The sequence below is a fragment of the Acinonyx jubatus genome, chromosome A2 (assembly GCF_027475565.1).
Source record: "Acinonyx jubatus isolate Ajub_Pintada_27869175 chromosome A2, VMU_Ajub_asm_v1.0, whole genome shotgun sequence".
Taxonomy (NCBI): Eukaryota; Metazoa; Chordata; class Mammalia; order Carnivora; family Felidae; genus Acinonyx; species Acinonyx jubatus.
Genome location: NC_069383.1, coordinates 144,379,311 through 144,398,602, shown reverse-complemented (window position 1 = coordinate 144,398,602; position 19,292 = coordinate 144,379,311). Strand labels below are relative to the sequence as shown.

At 54.9% G+C, this 19,292-nt stretch overlaps 1 protein-coding gene across 2 annotated transcripts in view; it reads left to right on the top strand.

The window, feature by feature from the left end:
- The window catches only part of PRKCD (protein kinase C delta), a 29,674-nt gene extending 13,612 nt beyond the window's left edge, over positions 1-16,062 (top strand). For both annotated transcript variants that reach the window (XM_027038961.2, XM_053219217.1), the window contains 17 exons: positions 2,207-2,340; positions 3,449-3,648; positions 4,972-5,032; positions 5,204-5,366; positions 5,453-5,484; positions 6,797-6,882; positions 7,174-7,303; positions 8,017-8,117; positions 8,776-8,863; positions 9,083-9,180; positions 9,351-9,524; positions 9,714-9,805; positions 10,389-10,451; positions 11,467-11,605; positions 11,769-11,957; positions 12,561-12,689; positions 15,340-16,062. In XM_027038961.2, coding sequence (XP_026894762.1) covers positions 2,226-2,340; positions 3,449-3,648; positions 4,972-5,032; positions 5,204-5,366; positions 5,453-5,484; positions 6,797-6,882; positions 7,174-7,303; positions 8,017-8,117; positions 8,776-8,863; positions 9,083-9,180; positions 9,351-9,524; positions 9,714-9,805; positions 10,389-10,451; positions 11,467-11,605; positions 11,769-11,957; positions 12,561-12,689; positions 15,340-15,498 — 2,019 coding nt within the window. In that variant the 5' untranslated portion in view covers positions 2,207-2,225 and the 3' untranslated portion in view covers positions 15,499-16,062. The remainder of the gene's footprint in view (positions 1-2,206; positions 2,341-3,448; positions 3,649-4,971; positions 5,033-5,203; positions 5,367-5,452; positions 5,485-6,796; positions 6,883-7,173; positions 7,304-8,016; positions 8,118-8,775; positions 8,864-9,082; positions 9,181-9,350; positions 9,525-9,713; positions 9,806-10,388; positions 10,452-11,466; positions 11,606-11,768; positions 11,958-12,560; positions 12,690-15,339) is intronic.
- Positions 16,063-19,292: the final 3,230 nt, after the last annotated feature.

Here is a 19,292-nt window from a genome sequence, read left to right as displayed (position 1 = left end):
TCCATGCAGCCCCCTGGGGTGGTCCCCATGGACAGAGGTGGGTGAGGTCATGGAGCCTGGGACCATCTGGACTGGGCCCCAAGGGGAGGCGGTGGGGAGGCATCTTGACCGCTTGCCTCAAATGCCCAGATCGTTTTGCCACCAAGGCTACCCTGACCCCCTCTCTCGCAGGAACCCAGGCCCCTGCAGCGTGACTACTGCTCCTTTGTCCCTGCCGGTGTGACCACTCAGCCCTCATCCTCTGAGATACTCAGAAAGCCCGTCAGTGCCCCACCCTGGGTCCCAGGGTTATCCTGTTGGGAAGCACACGGCCCAGCATGTCTGCTGGGGTCGGGCCTGGGGGTTGTGGATGCAAACTTGTGGCAAACGTGTGCTGTGCAGGGGCCCTGTCGATCATCTGGACCCCCCAGGGAGAACTCAGCCGGGTGCTCCACACCTTGGGTCCCCAGGCCAGCAGGGTGGCCTCACGAAGGGCACGATGTCCTTTTTGCCTGACAGTTTGGGACATTCACCCAGATTCACACACACACACACACACACACACACACACACACACACACACAGCCAGCCTGGCCCATGGAGCCTGCTCTCTTTCCCATTCACACTAGCTCAGTGCCCACTTTGTGCCACCCACTCACACCTTCAGACACGCCAGCTCACACACTCACACACGCTTGAGTTCAGGGAGGAGCCAGCAGCCCCCCACGGCTGGCTCCTCCTCCCTGCCTACCAAGAGGTCATAGTGGCTGGTTTGGCTGGTCTTACACTGAAGGCTTTGGGATCTGAGCTCAGATGTGAGCCTACACACCCATTCTGGCTCCTTCTGAGTAGGAGCCAGGCCTGGGCAGGGGACGTGGTGGGGTCTGCTTCGCCTGGCGCACCTCCCCTCTCCCCTGGCTGCTGGCCTCAGAAGACCGGCGGGGCCCCTGGGCTGGGCTTCAGGCTGAGGTCAGTGTTTCCTGTGAGCTCATCTGGGCTGGGAGCTCTCGGCAGACCCGGCTGCTACTCTGGCTGCCTTGTGGAGGAGCTGGGGGAGCTATCCCGGGGGCAGGGCGGCTCTGGCATATTCACATGTATGTGGGGGGGGGGGGGTCTAGGGGCACGTGTCTGAGACTGCCGCCACGCTGGCTTACGTTCAATATGGAGTGAGTACATACGTATGTGCATGTACATGAGTGAGTGTTCGTTCAGCCATGTTTATGGAGCAGCCTCGTGTGTGGGGCCCAGAGCCAGTGTCCACGTAGGTGTATGAGGGTACACCCAGGGGCTTGCACATGTGGCCCTCCTCCAGGAATAACAACCCAAAAGACCCTCAGGGTCACCTCCTTCAGTGACCCTTGATTTGAGGAAGAGCAAGGGATAGGGCGAGATGTGGGGGTGACCTGTGTGGTTTAAAAAACAAATTCAGTGTTACGTTCAACATTAAAATAGTTTTATATTTGGGAAAAATTAGTTGGAAAGTGCAGGCAACCTCTGTAGGATGAGGGGCACCTGACCCAGAGGGGCTGGGGTTCAAAAGGTCAGGGGTGAGGGTGGGGCCTTTCCCTGCCCTGGTCCCTGAATGAAGTGGGTGCTTAATTAGTGGAATCTCAGCTTTAGCTTCTGGCTCAGCCTCAGGGTTTCCGTTTCTCCATCTGAAAGGTGGGGGTGGTCATCTTGGCCCTATTTGTCCTCCTGGGTAGTTATGAATAAAAAACAAACTTCGAAAACCAAGAAGATCTGCAAGGGAACAGGGTGCAGGGAGGCAGGGGTACCGTCCTGCCCATCTTGGCCGGCACTGACGTGCTGGAGCCCAGCATATACTGAGTGCTCAGCACATAGTACGTGCACAGGAATTGGGTATTACAGGGGGCCTTAAATGAGTCTCCAAATAAATGACTCGTGGTCACAGACTCAATGCCTCCAGGGTCCCAGTAGGTTTTGGAAAGGAGTAAAAAGGGGGCCCCTGGCCTGGAGTAGACTGGCAGGGGTGCCAGCCAGCTGTTGCCCAGTGTGCTTGAAGTCACATCTTCATTTTACCAGGGATGCCACAAATCCAGACTTCCAGAAAACTTCTCAGTTTTGACAACGGCAACTAGAACTAGTGCCCTGTAAGGACTAACTCAATGGGCCAAACTCAATGCGGTGAGAGTCCCCCGGGGGCACCCGAGCAGCGCCTCCTGGGACTGTCCCTTGCTGCCCGGCCTCACCCATTCTGTCTGTACAGCCGTACTGCAGGCCCCAGCATGGCACCGTTCCTGCGTATCGCCTTCACCTCCTATGAGCTCGGCTCCCTGCAGGCTGCGGACGAGGCCAGCCAGCCCTTCTGTGCCGTGAAGATGAAGGAGGCACTTAGCACAGGTAGGAGTGAGAATCCAGGCTCGGTGGGAGGCCCTGTAGGGCCCATGCCTTGTTCCCCTAGAACTTCCGAGGGATCCTTCTCTTCCTCATCCTCACCTCCCGGCCCAGCCCAGCTGTGGATGTAGGACCGTGAAGACCACCGAGTGCCCATAGGGCCTCTAGCATTGGCTGTGTACAGCCTTCTCCAGGGTGATCGTGGGGTGGAGGTGGGGGGGGAGGGGGGGTTCTGGCTCCTCCCCCCTTGGTGGGTTCACCCAACAATTTCCTCATGCTCATCTGTGCCAGCCCCTGTGCTGGGCACTGAGGACACTGCCATGCTCCAGGGCTGACTTAGCCCTGCCCTCATGGGGCTCACAGTCAGGTGTGGGAGCCAGACAATGAGTCCCGTGACAGGGAAGCCCACAGGAAGCACCTTCCTAGGCTGGGCTCAGCAAGGTCCTCCTGGAAGAGGCAAACATCTCACACCATTCCTTCTTGCTTCTGTCCTCACTTGCTGAGCCCCTGGCTCATCCCTTAGGTCCCGGCTGAGCTGTCCCTTCTTCCAGGAGGCATTCCCTGACCCTTAGGCTGGGGCATGCCACCTGACCATGACCCAGAGAGGTCTAAAGCCCTGGCCTTGCTTTCTTCAATCTCATCACAGCTGTGATTTAACATTTACTTGAGGAATTAATGGGCTCATGTCTCTGCCCTGGACTGGGCTCTAGGGAGACAGGCACTGTTTTTCACTTTTCTTTCTGCCGTGTTCTTTACCTCCAAATGCCAAGGCTGGCATGACGGGCCTCCAGATTTGTTCACTGAGTGCATGAGGGGAGGTGACAGCTAAGTGGGGCTGAGGAAGAGGGTCACAGGAAGAGGGAAGAGCAGGGGCTGGGATGGGACCTAGCAGGGCTTCCTAGAGGAGCTGCAGGCAGCTGTGTGCTCTGGAGTGTGTTAGGAATGACATGAGGCTGGGGAGGTGAGCAGAGCACAGTTGTGAAGGCGGGGGAGTGGAAATATCAGAGGGAGAGCCAGGCAGATTCTCTCTGGCTGAAGGCTATGGGAAGTCTGGGGGTGGGGTGGTGGGACAGAGGGACCCGAGCCGGACCTTGCCTGCCCGGCCATGTTGCAGAGCGCGGGAAGACACTGGTGCAGAAGAAGCCCACCATGTACCCCGAGTGGAAGTCCACATTCGATGCCCACATCTACGAGGGCCGCGTCATCCAGATTGTGCTGATGCGAGCAGCTGAAGAGCCCATGTCTGAGGTGACAGTGGGTGTGTCGGTACTGGCTGAGCGCTGCAAGAAGAACAACGGCAAGGCCGAGTTCTGGGTGAGGACGTGAGGGCTGCAGCGTGTGCATGCACGTGTGTGGGCCCCTGGGTGAGCCTGGCTGCGGGGTGCAGGTCCTGTCTGGCCACTGGAGCAGCTCTGCGATCGGTGCTGGCTCTGTGATTTACCAGATCCCAGCCCCTCTGAGCCCAGTTCTGAATCTGTAAAAGGAGAAGCTAGTAAAAGACCCCACCTCAGGGTCATTTGTTCAGGTGACATGAGTCACTGGATGCCAAGGGCTTATGTAGCGCTGGGCACATAGTAGGTGCTAAAGGGAACCATCCTTGCCATTGCGACTACTCTTTTCCCTTTTAGTTTTGTGAAAGCACGATATGCACAAGGTAAAACATTTCAGAATGTATGTAAGGGTATGTCCTGGCCCCACCACCAGGCACCGCACCCACTTCTCAGAGGCCCCCATTGTTCCAAGTTCTGTTTGGAGCCTTCACAGATATTCCAGGCCCAGGCAGGCATTAGGGAACACACTTATGTCTCCTCAACAGTGAGGAGGTGGGAGAAAGGGAAGGCTTATGGCCATCACTCACCTGCTGAAACCTGGACTTCGCACATGCATATGGCCATGTGGCCCTTATGGCCATGGGATGTCAGCGCTGGCAGAGCACCTCTTGCCCCCTGGGGTTACATGTGGGCTCCTGCAGCCAAGATGTCCCCACTGGAAAGACACTATGACCATGAGGGACTCTGGTGAGCCTCCAGTGAGGCATGAAAGGGCCAGGAGAGAAGTTGACCTAGGGCTGTACGAACATTTGGCTGGTCAGGTAGAGATACTTGCTGTGCTGTCTGTCTACTCCACCAAGAAACAATATCAGTCACCAGGCATGGGTGTTGGCAGAGGTGAAGGTCCTGCCAGAAGCAGCCAGTCTATGTGAGGAGACTGGGCATACAGAGACTCGGACACAGAGAGAACCAGCGTGGGTGTCTCAACACGCATGTGTCTGTGTCTCTGTGTGTGCAGGGACTTGGGGGTGTGGGGGGGCATTCTAAGATCCTTGTTAAGGGGGCAGCCAGGAGTGGGGGTGGGGAGTTTCCCTTCCCACTCTGTTCCTGGGCCATGTGGCCGGGCTGGGTGTGGGCTGGATCTTTTCACTTCCCCAAATGTAATAATACCTCTGGGTAGAGGGTGGGGGCGGAGCTCAAGGGCGGGGCCGTGCCCACACTGGGCAGACAGGTGTCTGGCTAGGCTGCCAGGACTCCCTTGGCCTTGGGGGACCAACCATGGGGGCGGGTTCTGAGTCCAGCATGGCTGGAGCCCGCCCTCATTGACCCCTCCACCCCCACCCCTTCCCTACCCTCACCCCTGCAGCTGGACCTGCAACCCCAGGCCAAGGTGTTGATGTCTGTGCAGTATTTCCTGGAAGACATAGGTAAGACCCTCCCTATCTGGGCTGGGGGTGTATGTTCAGAGGCCAGAGCCAGGACAGAACCTTAGGGAAGCAGTCCCTGTGGGCAGTCTGTCCAGGGCCACCCTGGGAGGGACTACAGGAATGTTACCCTTTCCGGGGCTGGGGCTGACTTCACTACTCCACGGCCGCCAGATTGCAAACAGTCTATGCGGGGTGAAGACGAGGCCAAGTTCCCAACAATGAACCGCCGTGGAGCCATCAAGCAGGCCAAGATCCACTACATCAAGAACCATGAGTTTATTGCCACCTTCTTCAGACAGCCCACCTTCTGTTCTGTATGCAAAGACTTTGTTTGGTGAGGGCTGGCTGTGCCTCTTGAGAGTGGGGTCTGGGGAGGGAGGGCCCCACACCCAGAACTCACCCTGGGGATTTGCCTTTCAGGGGTCTCAACAAGCAAGGCTACAAATGCAGGCGTAAGTGTCTCCACTGCCCGGTCTGTTTGCACACGTGTGTCTGCCAGTACCCGCGTGCGTTCTCAGGAAAGCCCATGTCCCTGTGCAAGGATCACATGTCTAGACTCTGTGTGCTTGTATGTGTGCATGTGAGATTTTCCACATCAGAGTGTCTGTGTACGAGAACCACACTCAGTGGGTGCATGAGCGGGCTTGCTCTGGCTCATGAAAGCCAGTTCTCTGTGTCTTTTCCCAGGCTTTGGTGCAGTATTTACATAGAAATCAGCCAATGCTACTTATCACGGCTCTTTTCCCCTGCAGAGGCTATTAGACCTTTTACAGTATACCCTTGGCTACACATGTGCTTCTGTTTAGACATGTGTGTATATCGGTACACACATATAAGACACCTCCACAGTGGTGCTGGTTCTGAACACAAGCTCTGGGGGCACCTGGATGGCTCAGTCAGCTAATCGTTCAACTTCGGCTCAGGTCATGATCTCATGGTTTATGGGTTCGAGCCCCACGTTAGGCTCTGTGCTGACAGCTCAGAGCCTAGGGCCTGCTTCAGATTCTGTGTCTCCCTCTCTCTCTGCCCCTCCCCCACTCACGCTCTGCCTCTATCTCAAAAATAAATAAACATTAAAAAAAAATTGAGCACAAGCTCTGGAGCCAGATGGCCTGGGTTTGAATCCTAACTCTGCCACTTCCTATTTGTAGGGCCTTAGAGTGACTTAACCTTTCTGTCCCTCAGTAAAATGGGGATAATAGCCTTTATGAAGATCAAATGGGATAAAATATATAAAGCGGCAGTTTAGGTGACTGGCACATAGTAAGCATTTTATATAGAGAGCGTATTGTCATTATGCAGAAGTGTGTATATTCTGGTGTCTTTGTGGTGGGGTGTGTGTGTGTGTGTGTGTGTGTGTGCATGTGCATGCATGTGCATGAGAGAGCTTAGGACCCATTTGCTGTCCCAAGCATAGCAGAGAGACAGGGGGCTCTCTGCCTGCAGTCCTCTCACTGCAATACTCTGTGCCCTCATTGCTGCCCCCACTGCCCACTAGGACCCCTTGAACCTTCCCTAATCTCTGAGATCCTCCAATTGGCCCGCCCTCCCTGCTCCTCCCCTTTCCAGGCCCCTCCTACGAGGGCAGGCAGGAGGAGAGAAAAAGCAAGCTGTGGGCCCCAGGCGTCTGTGGGGTGAGGGTGTGGGCGAGCAGGGAGAACAGTGGCTTTGTATAGAGGGCTGGACTGGGCCAGCGGGCGCCAGCTCACAGCTCTGCCCCTCCTGGTGCCTTCCCATCCCCCTCCTGGCCTGTGCCTCCTCAAGAATGCAACGCTGCCATCCACAAGAAATGCATCGACAAGATCATCGGCCGGTGCACCGGCACCGCAGCCAACAGCCGGGACACCATAGTGAGGCTGGGCCCAGGGCGGGGGACCTGGGGGGGCTTGGCCAGCTGGGAGGGATTTGGGTTCTCCCCACCCCTTCCCTGTGGAGTTTGCCCTTCTCCCCATTTTTCTTGGTTGCCTCCTTGGACTTCCAGATTGCCCAGTTCCTGCACCTTCCCCCCTGTCCCCCCTACCCCATGGCCCAGTGGAGCCCTTTTGAGCATCTTGCCATGCAAGGGGTTGAGGAGAGCTGGGGGTTGAGGAAGGAGCTAGAGCTGGCATGTGACCCTCAACCTGTGACACTCTCCTTCCCAGTTCCAGAAAGAACGTTTCAACATCGACATGCCGCACCGATTCAAGGTTTACAACTACATGAGCCCCACCTTCTGTGACCACTGTGGCAGCCTGCTGTGGGGGCTGGTGAAGCAGGGACTAAAATGTGAAGGTGCGTGCCACCCAGCTCCGGGGACTAGGGCTGGGCAGGAGGGCACTCCCAGCTGGTGCCTACCCACCCAGACCTCCTAAACTCCCACTAACTAATGCTGCCTTTGCCCCGCTGCTGGGGAAGGCCTCGATGTCCTCTACCCACTGGCTTCCCCATTTACCTGCTGTGTGACCAGGAGTCCCCACTGCTCTGAGCTCAGTGTCCTCAAGTGGAAGATAGGGGTAAGAGTAGAGTAGGGCCCAGGGAATCACTGAGGGACAAGCAGGCGGAAGGTGTTGAGCAAACATGTTTCACAGACCCCTTCCCTGGCCCCAGGCTTTAGTGAGGCAGAAACAGGAGGCCCCCTGAGAGGAAAAGTGGCTTGTCTAGGTTGCCCTAGACATTCTTTGAAGGGTTTAGAGTTAGGTCTCCTATCTTGTGCCTTTTTTTTTTCTTCTTTAAATAATGAAAGATTTAAATCACTCACAATGGCTTCAGATGCATTTTTTTTTTTTTAAAGACCAGAAACCTGGCAGACTCCACCAAAGCCCTGCTTCCTCCCGCTCCCTCCTCCCCTCCTCCCCTCCTCCCCTCCTCCCCTCCTCCCCTCCTCCCCTCCTCCCTGCACTTGGCTGAGCCTGGGGGAACGGGGACAGTTCTCCCAGAGCCTGCTGGCAGCCTGTCAGGCCCTGCCTGAGCGGGGGCCCTGATGGCCCTGTGTCTGCTTCACCCAGACTGTGGCATGAATGTGCACCATAAGTGCCAGAAGAAGGTGGCCAACCTCTGTGGCATTAACCAGAAGCTCTTGGCTGAGGCGTTGAACCAAGTGAGCCAGGTAGGCAGACACGGTGGGAACCCTGGACACAAGGTGGCAGGATTGGGGGTGGGCCGTCAGGGCTCATGCTACTATTAGAGAACCCTGGGGTGGGGAGTGGGTGGGCAGCATTTGTATTCATGACCCCACTTCTGGAAGATGTAGTCCAAGAATTAGCAGAAGGTGGTGGGCTTGTTCTCATATGTGGTTGTGTACTTGGTGAGCCCAGAGGACCACAAGGTTGGAATGCTTGGAACTAAGAGCCCTTATTGCGTGTATGTTTTATGTGTTGTGTATGTTGTGTGTTTGGGTGTGGGTGGAGCTTGAGAAATGCCATAACACTTTAAGGTAAAATTCTAGAATCAATTACCAGTGAAGGCAACACAAATAATCCATTGGGTAAGTGGTGAAAGGGTTCAATGTACAAAATTTTCTTTCTATTCAGTGCCTTCCAGGCCATCAAGGTATCCCTGTGCTACAGGGTGTGTGTGTGTGTGTGTGTGTGTGTATGTGTGCGCGCGCGCACGTGCGCTCCCTGGAGTCCTGGGCTTTGCCCCTGCTGTCCCCCATTGGTTTTGAGAGTGGAGTCATGGATGGTTGGGGTCCTCCTTCTTGGCTGAGAGTTCTGATCCTGGTATGACTGACTGGATGTCTCCCTAACCTCTACCCTCTCCTCTAGAGACCCTTCCGGAAGTCAGAAACAGAGCCTGTTGGGATCTACCAGAATTTTGAGAAGAAGCCAGATATCTCTGGAGAAATTGTCCCAGGTGAAGCTGGGCCCATTTACCCCTGGAAAGTTCCCACTCCCCACTAGGACCCAAGATGGGACCCAACCTCCCTCTACTGTTGAGACCTGAAGGGAGACACCACCCCTGGAGAGGGAGTCCCTTCCTCTTTGAGGCCCCTTACTCCACCCCACCTCTTGGCCCCAGGGGAGGGGACTCAGCAGACAGACACCTGAGTCTAAAGTGCCATCTCTTGGGCAGACAATGGGACCTATGGCAAGATCTGGGAGGGCAGCACCAGGTGCAACATTGAGAACTTCACCTTCCACAAGGTCCTGGGCAAAGGCAGCTTTGGGAAGGTAAGGGGCTATTTGGCCCTGGGGCAACTCAATGGACCTGGGCCCAGGAACCCAGGAGCCCAGGGGCACCTGCATCCCACCCTACCTGGCTTCTTCCTGATGGGGTGCGGTTGTGGTGTCCTAGCTTTTGGCCTGGCCTTCCCCTGCTCATCATCCTGCCCACCCATCAGGTGCTGCTTGCAGAGCTGAAGGGCAGGAAGGAGTTCTTTGCGGTCAAGGCCCTCAAGAAGGACGTGGTTCTGATCGATGATGATGTGGAGTGCACCATGGTGGAGAAGCGGGTGCTGGCACTCGCCTGGGAGAATCCCTTTCTCACCCACCTCTTCTGTACATTCCAGACCAAGGTACCCAGCCCTCCCACTGTCATTGTGTCTGGAGCCACAGCCCCCCTTGGCCTCCCAGCGGGGCCATGTCTCCCCTGCTTGTGTCCTCCAGGGCAGAGTTGTCCCCTACTTCCTTCCGCCCTTGGTAGCCCTCAGTAGAGTTGCTTCAGCCCTTTTCTGTGCCTCTGCTCACCGCTCTTTCCACCCCAGGACCACTTGTTCTTCGTGATGGAGTTCCTCAACGGGGGGGACCTGATGTACCACATCCAGGACAAAGGCCGCTTCGAGCTCTACCGTGCTACGTATGTGAGGGACCTGTGGGGGGAGGAGCCCTACTGGTCTGCCCTCTTTTCCTTCTTCCCTGTCCCTGGAGAAGCCAGCCTGGGCTAGAGCTGGGCTTGGAGAGATTTGGGGTGCCTGGGGCTGTCCCCACCATATGGGAAGCCACGGGTGGTGAGTGAACTCTGGCTGACAGCACAGCACAGGCGTACTGGGGTCCTGTCCCCTGCTCCTTGAGCCTCAGGCTGGGCAGCCTTGCAGATGGTAATGCTGTACAACACAGGACCCTGGTGTGTGGCCCCCAGACTAGTATGTACCCCTTCCCAAACTCCGTGGTGTGTGTGTGTGTGTATGTGTGTATGTCTGTATAAATGTATACACTCATGACAGAACTGTCTCATTTGGAGCTTTTCCTTAATAATTTTCTTTTTGGTTGCCAGGCCCCCTCCCCCTCTTGCCTGATACAAGATGTGCTTAATCAGACCCAGGTGGCCCATGGGGTTTTTTGCAGCATTTCCTGACCCTGGGGATAGGGGTGAGGGCCCAGGAAGAAGCAGGAGTTGGTCACGGAAATCCCAGAACACTTCGTCTCTCTCTGTCATCCAGGTTTTATGCAGCCGAGATCGTCTGTGGACTACAGTTTCTACACAACAAAGGGATCATTTACAGGTATGAGGAGGGGAGTGGTTGGGAGCCTTTCAGGAGGGAAAGCTCCAACCCATCATATCCCCCACAATGCTCCGAGTGAGGCCCAGCCCAGCCATGGCCCTATCTCTGCTTAGAGTCCGTTGTTAGTTGGGTGTTTGCCTAAACCTCCTACTCCATTGCTGGGATTCCTGTGGCCCCTCTGCTGAGGCTGGCCCAGCTCCAGGCACTGGGGACTCATTGCCCATACTTGGTTCCACTGGTGGGAGTATGCACTGCCTGGTAGTGTCTCCCTTCCTTGGAGCAATCGATCTTGCTCCGAGGCCCCATCTGAGCAGTCTAAGCTTCCATCAGTAGGGACTGGTTCCATCAATTCTCACCCAATAAATGACAGTCCCGTCCTGCAGTGGATTAGTAAGGACCCATCAGAAAGGCTGACTGTGCACTGATGTGGGACGGGGCTAAGCTACGTTGCCAGGTGGGTTACTAATCCGTGGGACAGTGTGCCTTGAATATTAGGATTCAGGATTTAGAAGGTGGAGGCGAGCGGCACATGGTGATGTGCTTGTCCGTGCCTGGGATCGCTCTGGGTATCGAGGTTAGGGAAAATGGACTTTGTGCTGTTTGCCCTTCTCTGGTACTTGTTACCGTGTGCATAAATTACCTCCTCCAACCACAGACTGTGTAGAGCAGATGTGGTCCCTGCCCTCATGGAGTCAGACCAAACTGAGCTCGGGGCCGCCTCCACTGCTGACCAGCTAGGTGACCCTGGGCAAATGACATCACCGCTCTGAGCCTCGATTCGGGCTTTAGGAAGTAGGATGGTGTATATCCAGCATGTAGCACACCAGCAGGTGTTTTGCAGGGAACACCTGTTTTTAGCACGTCTTTCTCCTTCTGCATCCTTGCCTCTTTGTCATTCCCTTGTCCCCTTGGGGAGATTCCTAGGCTTACAGGGTTGGAAGTGGGGCCATGGGGGCTGAGGGGAGAGGAGGGGGATTGGTCCCTGATGACTCCCTTTCCCACACCATCCTCTCAGGGACCTCAAGCTGGACAACGTGATGCTGGACCAGGATGGCCACATCAAGATCGCCGACTTTGGGATGTGCAAGGAGAACATCTTCGGGGAGAAACAGGCCAGCACCTTCTGTGGCACCCCTGACTATATCGCCCCCGAAGTGAGTGGGCACCGTCCCAGCCACCAGCCCAGTGAGATACCTTGTCTCAGTGGGGGTGGGGACTGTGATGTCCGAGCCACAGCTAGGAGGGTGAAGAGGCCTGGTGGGTGCTGCTCATGCCCTGGGGCACCTCTCAGCTCCTGCACCCCTTCTCCTGTCCCAGATCCTGCAGGGCCTGAAGTACTCATTCTCCGTGGATTGGTGGTCCTTTGGAGTCCTTCTCTATGAGATGCTCATTGGTCAGTCCCCCTTCCATGGTGACGATGAGGACGAACTGTTTGAGTCCATCCGTGTGGACACACCACATTATCCCCGCTGGATCACCAAGGAGTCCAAGGATATTCTGGAGAAGGTGGGAGGCCCCGGGCTGGGCTGGCTGGGGCAGGGGTCAGTACACATTCAGATCGTGGGATGGCCAGAAGCCCCTCATCTCTGGAATGGTAGCCTCACTGATGCTCTGGTCCTAACACACCGGGGGGTATCGCTTGCTCTCCGTGTTCCCGGGAGCTCCTGAGTCCACTGTGCCGAGTCAGCCTAGTATGGTGATTATGAGCTTAGGGTCATAAGCTGAAGCTCAACTGAGTCTGTCTCCTTGTCTGCAAAATGGAGGCTACAGGGGAAACTGCCTCACAGAGTTTTTGGGAAAAAAACCATAAACGTGTGGTGCTCAGGTCTATGCCAGGCAGACAATAAACACCCAATGAACTCTACTGCTTTTAAGCACGGTCCCACCAGCAGGAAGTCCTGGCAGCCCTACTCCATGGACTGTCATCTCTGAGGGGCCCAGCGGTGCAGCGGGGCCAGAGAGGACCCTCTTGGCTCCAGGGGCCCTGGGTTGTGCTGCTGGGTTGGACTAGACCTGCCTGGGCACCCCTGGGCCTGCTCGGGGGGTTTGTGGAGGCTCTGGCCTCCCTGCAGCCCTCAGGTGCTAACCAGGGCCCCTACTGGGTTGCAGCTGCTTGAAAGGGATACAACCAAGAGGCTGGGAGTGACAGGGAACATCAAAATCCACCCCTTCTTCAAGACCATCAACTGGACTCTTCTGGAGAAACGAGCCGTGGAACCGCCCTTCAAGCCCAAAGTGGTACGTGATCCCACTCCCATGGGGGCCCCTACTGGATGTTGCCCTCCGCTGCCTTCCTGTTGGGCATCTCCTTTGCTCTGCTTCTCTCTTGCTTCATTTACATGCCTTCCTCCTCTCCATTCTGCCAGCAAACCTGCTTTCCCGGCCTCACGTGCACATTCGGTCACAGCCTCTACCTTGTGTTCTCACCCTCTCTCTCCCTCACTCAGTCAGTCAAGAAACAGTGGGAACTGCAGATCCAGACATTCTTTAGGGCCCCCTGTATGCAGGCGACTAGGCTGTGGGAATCAGAGTTAAGACCTCGCTCCCTCCCTCCCATCTGTCTTCCAAGGAATACTGGAAATGCTGGGAGCCTGCTGGCTGCCTGTTGAGTGCCTGATGGGTACCGTGCTGAGCTGCACTCCCAGGCCCAGAGCCAGAGAAACTCTGGGGGAGTTCATCACTTGCACACTGATGATCATTTGTGATAGGAAACGACAGTACGAGAGCTGTCACAAGGCCACACCTGACCAGTTGTCACTGGGCGGGGGTGGGAGGGTCTGTCAGCAGGAGCCCAGACGTAGAGAACAGAGTGGGTCTGAGAAGAAGTGGGGTATGAGCAGGGTGGGGAGACTAGGCCAGGCAGAGGGCAGCTGCGAGGCATTCCAGACAGAGGAGGAATGTTCACACAAAGGCCCAGAATCTACAGAGGCCACCTAGGAGCCAGCAGGAGAGCACAGGCAGGTTGGGGCCAGAATTCTTAGGTAAGAAGTTAGACTCTGTAGCCCTTCTCTGACCATAGCTCTTCCCTCTCGCTCCCTTTGTCTCTGTCAGGACACACTGCCCCCAGGCAGGCAGCCTGTGTAATGTGCCCCACATTTGTGTTTTGTCACCAGAGAGCATCGCCCTTGCTCCAGGGGTCTCAAACTCGGGGGCCCCTGGGCTGGGCACCGTATCACCAGGCCAGGCCAGCTGTAGGAAAGCCACACAGCCTGCTTTCAGTCTCTCGCTTTTGCTAGAAAGAGGGGCCGATTTATTTCTCTGCACTAGAAAACACAGGGCAGGTGTGTAGGTCAGCAGGGCCGTCAGTGGGAAATGATGGGGCCTCTGGCGAGCTGTCCGAGGGGCTTCAGTACCAAGAGTGGACCTCCCGGGAAATGGGGCCAAGGCTGTTTGCTCTGCCAGTTTTCAAAAGAAGCCAGAAATCTGGGTTTTTATGTCAAATTGTCCAATTTTAAAATAATTGGCTAGGGGCGCCTGGGTGGCTCAGTCTGTTAAGCGTCCAACTTTAGTTCAGGTCATGATCTCGCAGTTCGTGGGTTTGAGCCCCGCATCGGGCTCTGTAATGACAGCTCGGAGCCTGGAGTCTGCTTTGGATTTTGTGTTTGCTCCTCTCCCGCTCATGCTCTGTCTCTCTCTCTCTCTGAAAAATAAATAAACATTGTGTGTGTGTGTGTGTGTGTGTGTGTGTGTGTGTATATAATTCTTTTAAAAAATAAAATAATTGACTCAGATCCCATTAAAACCCAGTACCAGTCAAAATGATTGTACCTACCTGCTCAGTTTGGCCTGAAGGCCACCAGCCTGAGATCTAGTATCATTCCATTGTATCCCCAGAAGCAGACTTGGCAAACTTTTCCTGGAACAGGCTGGTGCTAAATATTTCAGGCTTTGCAGGCCAGTCTCAAAGCAGCCATAGAAGATTTATCAACGAATGTGTATAGTCTTATACAAATAAAACTTTATTTACAGGCACTGAAATTTGGATTTCATTTAAATTTTACATATCATGAAATATTAATCTCCTTTTGATTTTTTTCCCCTAAACATTAAAAATGTGAGGGGCGCCTGGGTGGCGCAGTCGGTTAAGCGTCCGACTTCAGCCAGGTCACGATCTCGCGGTCCGGGAGTTCGAGCCCCGCGTCAGGCTCTGGGCTGATGGCTCAGAGCCTGGAGCCTGTTTCCGATTCTGTGTCTCCCTCTCTCTCTGCCCCTCCATGCTCTGTCTCTCTCTGTCCCAAAAATAAAAACGTTGAAAAAAAAAATTTTTTTTAAAAATGTGAAAGCCATTCTTCTTTTTTTTTTTTGAAGCCATTCTTAAAGCTTTTGGTGGGTGGGGTTCGCTCACAGGCTGTGGTTTGCTAGAACCCTGTTCAGGATGATGCCCACCTCTCCTTATCCAGGCCCAGAGTTCCTTGATGGCTTCCTTTATCCCCCTGTGAGATAGCACCCACTATCCAGCTGGGATCCTCTCAGGCTCTTGGGAGAGACTCCCTTTTCTGTTCTTAATAAGGCTGGCTCAGGGCACCTGGGTGACTTAGTCAGTTAAGCATCTGACTTCAGCTTAGGTCATGATCTCACAGGTCACAAGTTTGAGCCCTGCATTGGGCTCTGTGCTGACAGCTCAGAGCCTGGAGCCTGCTTTGGATTCTGTGTCTCACTGTCTCTCTGCCCCTCCCCTACTCATGTTCTGTCTCTCTCAAAAATAAATAAACATTAAAAATAAAAAACAAGTAAAATAAACATTAAAAAAAAAAAAAAAAGGCCAGCTCTGGTCTGGCCCAGCACTATGGGGATTCTGAGGTGTTTGGGACGCAGTCTTGGGAACTCAGGAACCTTTGGACGGCCACCCCTTGGGTCCCACTCACTTGCCCCTGCATTCTGCCCACAGAAGTCCCCTGGAGACTACAGCAACTTTGACCAGGAGTTCCTGAACGAGAAGGCACGCCTCTCCTACACCGACAAGAACCTCATCGACTCCATGGACCAAACTGCATTTGCTGGCTTCTCCTTCGTGAACCCCAAATTTGAGAGACTCCTGGAAAAGTGAGACTTCCAGACATGCCCCCCAACCCTCCCCAGCTGAGGAGCCTGCGTCAGCCAGCACGGCCTGCCCATCCAGCCCGAGGCAGAGCAGACTGGGCGTCCCCCTTCATCGGTACCTGCCCGCCCCCCCCCCCCCAACAATGAGCAACAGTGTGATTGTCTGATTTCTGCTGCTGCCACCCCCTTACCTCCAGGAGGGGCCTCAGCTCCTATCTGGCTGGGCTCTTATGGTACTTCTGTGAACTATGTGTGAATTTGCTTTTCCTCTGCCATCAGAGGGAAATTGTAAATCCTGTGTTTCATTACTTGAATGTAGTTATCTATTGAAAAAATATATTATACACACACACACACATATATATATATAATAGGCTGTATATATTGCTCAGTATAGAAGAAACATATGAGGGACTGGTGATCTATTGATTTTTTAAAATATATATGTATATATATACACATATATACACAGATACATATATGTGACCACAAAAAACAAAAAAGAGCACAAGCTGTTTGAACCACCAGGTTCTTTTATCTGTGTGTCTGAATAAACACCAAATGGTACTGACCTGGCTGTCGGGACACATTTGTCCCAGGAACGCTGGTGGCCGCTGCTCCCACTTCTGGAAGCTCTATCCCGGAAGCTAACTGAGCTGTTAGCTGCAGACACAGACGCCTGGGTTTTCATGCAAATGTGTTTGTATTTATGGGTTTCCTGTGCCTCTAAGGCCCTGGGCCTAAAGCAGAAACCTTTTTTCTGGGTGGCTGAAGGGAGTCCTGAATGTGTCTGTGGGGCGATGGGAGGAGGTGGGACCCACCACAGGCTGTGTTAGGAGAGTGGGGGCCAGTCTGGAAGAGCAGAGAGACATGAGCAAAGGCTTGGAGGCTGGCCCGGACTGGGGAGGACAGAGAAGAGGAAGGAAATAGGGCTGAGGCTTCAGGCCCATCTAGATTCAAATCCCAGCGTAGCCAAAAGACATGGGCCTATCACTTAATCATCTTAAGGCTCAGCTTCCTCAACTGTAAAATGGGGACAAGGCGAGGTGATAACTAGATGGAACTCTGTATCTCATCGCTATTTTTCCCTGTCCCTGCCACAGAGAAGTCTGTGTTAGAGTTCTAGAATCTACTTCTCAAGAGTCCTTGCCTGCCTGGGGAAGGGGAGGGGAGCAGGATGGGAGAAGGATGAGAACATGCTGAGCAGCTGCATCGGGGTTGAGCACCATGCTCCAGTGTGCCTGCGGTGTAGTGAGGACACTGGCTCCGAGAGACAAAGGTGGCGACCAGTGACCCCTGAGCATGGGCAGCTCTCCCTTACCGCCACCTCGGTGTTTCCCTCCCTCTGGCTTCCCATTTCTTCCTCTCAGCCTCTTTCCCTACTCCTCCCCCCTTCTCTACCACCCCCCCACTCTGGGCCACAGGCCTGAGGCAGGGCCTGCCCTCCAGCCCCCCTGGTCCAGCCCCTGGCCCTTCATCCCTGGAGGTGGGCAAAATGCCCCAGTGCCTGATTGGTTGGCCCTGACAGCTGGGCAGCTGACTTCCAGCAAGTTCATTTTTCTGGGCTGAGGTACAAGTTTCCAAGGCTGGAGAGAGGTGGGATGAGGTGGGGCTGGTGCTGGCCAGGGGAGGGGGCTGTGGGGATGGGGGCAGCAAACTCTCCCCAGAGAGACTAAAGGCCCCCTCCCCTCTCCATCCACCAGCCGTACTCTCTAGAAAGCAGTTGTTGAATCCCCCCTCTGCTGAACAGCAGTGAAAACCCCCGAAGTGGGACTCAAGGTCAGGTGGAAGAGACAGCGTGGCATGGGCTGTGCTGGGGGATCCCGACCCCTACCTCTGCTGCAATACACACAAGGCCCTGAGAGACCCCGTGGGGCTGTGCAGAGTGAATTTAGAACGAAAGTACAGTTGGTGTTTGAACTCCAAGCCTCTCTCCATTGTTCTGCAGCTCCAAGGCGGAGCCTTGCACCGAGAGCCCCAGCTTCCTCTTGTGTGGAGTGGGGATGAGTGGTTTATCAGTCAGAGGCAGCAGAGGGTGATGGGAAGAATGTGGTGCTGAGAGTCAGGAGCCTGGAGTTTGAGTTTCACTCTGCCATCCACGAGGTTTTTCATTGAGCTTCAGTTCCCTCATCTGTAAAATGGGACAATCTTGCTGCTTTGAGGAGCTCTTGGCTTTAGGGAGCCCCTTAAGGACTGATGCTTGTACCCCACGGGGTACAAGAGCCCAGGAAAGGGCAGGGGCTGGGCCTGTGGAGCCCACCTCAAGCAGCCTGGGAAGGGGAAGCAATGGCCAGGGTGCTGCCAAACTCCCTGGGAGGCTGTGTGGCTCCAGGCCTGTTGTCAGAGCTGGGTAGGTGCCAGGCCTGACCCGGCAGCCTCAGGAAATGCCTCTTGTGGCTGGGCCCAGAACCACATTTACACTGAAACCTGGGGATCCAGAAGCAGGCAGGCTGTTCCTCTCCACCTACCAAGTAGGTGTGCAAACGGAGCAGTGAGCTCAGCCCCCCTCACCCCCTGCAGGTGTCAGATGGAGTGCTGTGCCCTGCCCGAAATGTGTGCCAGGCCTCGAACTCAGTGCTGGGCAGGCATGGTAACGGATGCAGGAGGGCCTGGGGGGCAGGAACATGGGCTCTGCTGTCAGATGGCCCCGGGTTCGACTCCTGCTTGTCCCTAGTTGGTGACCTCAGGGAGTGACAACCTCCTGGAGCTTCAACCTCCTTTTCTGTGAAGTGGGGATAACCATGCTGCTACTTGTGGGTGAGGAGGAGGTCTCTAAGAGCTCCCCACGGACTCAGGACACAAAAATAGGCTTAGTCAACAGCAGTCATGTGATTCCATTCCCTCAATCAGGACAGAGGACCTACCAGCTGCACGTGCAGTTTGAATTCCTGGGCCTCTGACTGGACAGTGGGGAGCAACTTGGCAGTTTCGATTAAAACCTCAGACGCCCCCGCCCCATGTCCCAGCCATCCCCCTTCTCAGGCAGAGCTGCTCAGAGGAACCTCACCCACAGGCCCCAGGAGGCTGGCCCAGGATGCCTGCCATCGCACGGATTAATTGGGAAGGAAGCAGAAAGCCCAGCAGTTGGGGAGCTGGTTGAATACTTTCCTAACATAAAAAGTGGTGCAAGGCCAGGAGACCAAAATGAGCAAGTTAGAAAGATTCAGAGTGACTCCACCCAGTAGTTCTATGTGCCAGCTTATGAAGGCACCCATAGGTTCTGGGAGCACAGGGCGGGGCTACAGAGAGGGATGAATGAATGAATGGACTGCCCAGACCAAAGTCCCTTTAAGTCTCTCAAATTCAGCATGCAGCACGTACTGATGAGACATGGCCACTATGCCAAGTTCTAAGCAGCAGGTCTCAGCGCTGACAGCACGTTGGAACCCCATGCTCAGGGTGCCTGTGTCTAATAAAAAATGGTGATCTCTGGAGAAGGACCAGGCATCAGCATTTTTAAAGCTCCCTGGAGGGTCCAACCTGCATCGATTGGGAGCCAGTTAGGTGGGAGCCATGAATCTGCATTTTGCCCAGTCATCCAAGGGAAGTCAGGAAATGCTGCCCTGGAGCACCTGGGTGGCTCAGCTGGTTTAAGAGTCTGACTTCCGCTCAGGTCATGATCTCACGGCTCTTGAGTTCAGGCCTGCATCAGTCTCTCTGCGCAGAGCCCACTTCGGATCATCTGTTTCCCCACCCCCCCTCTCTGCCCTCTCCGGCTCTCTCTCTCTCTCAAAAAATAAGTAAACATTAAAAAAAATAATAAAAAGGAAACGCTGCTCTGAACAGGCCACACCCTGGAAG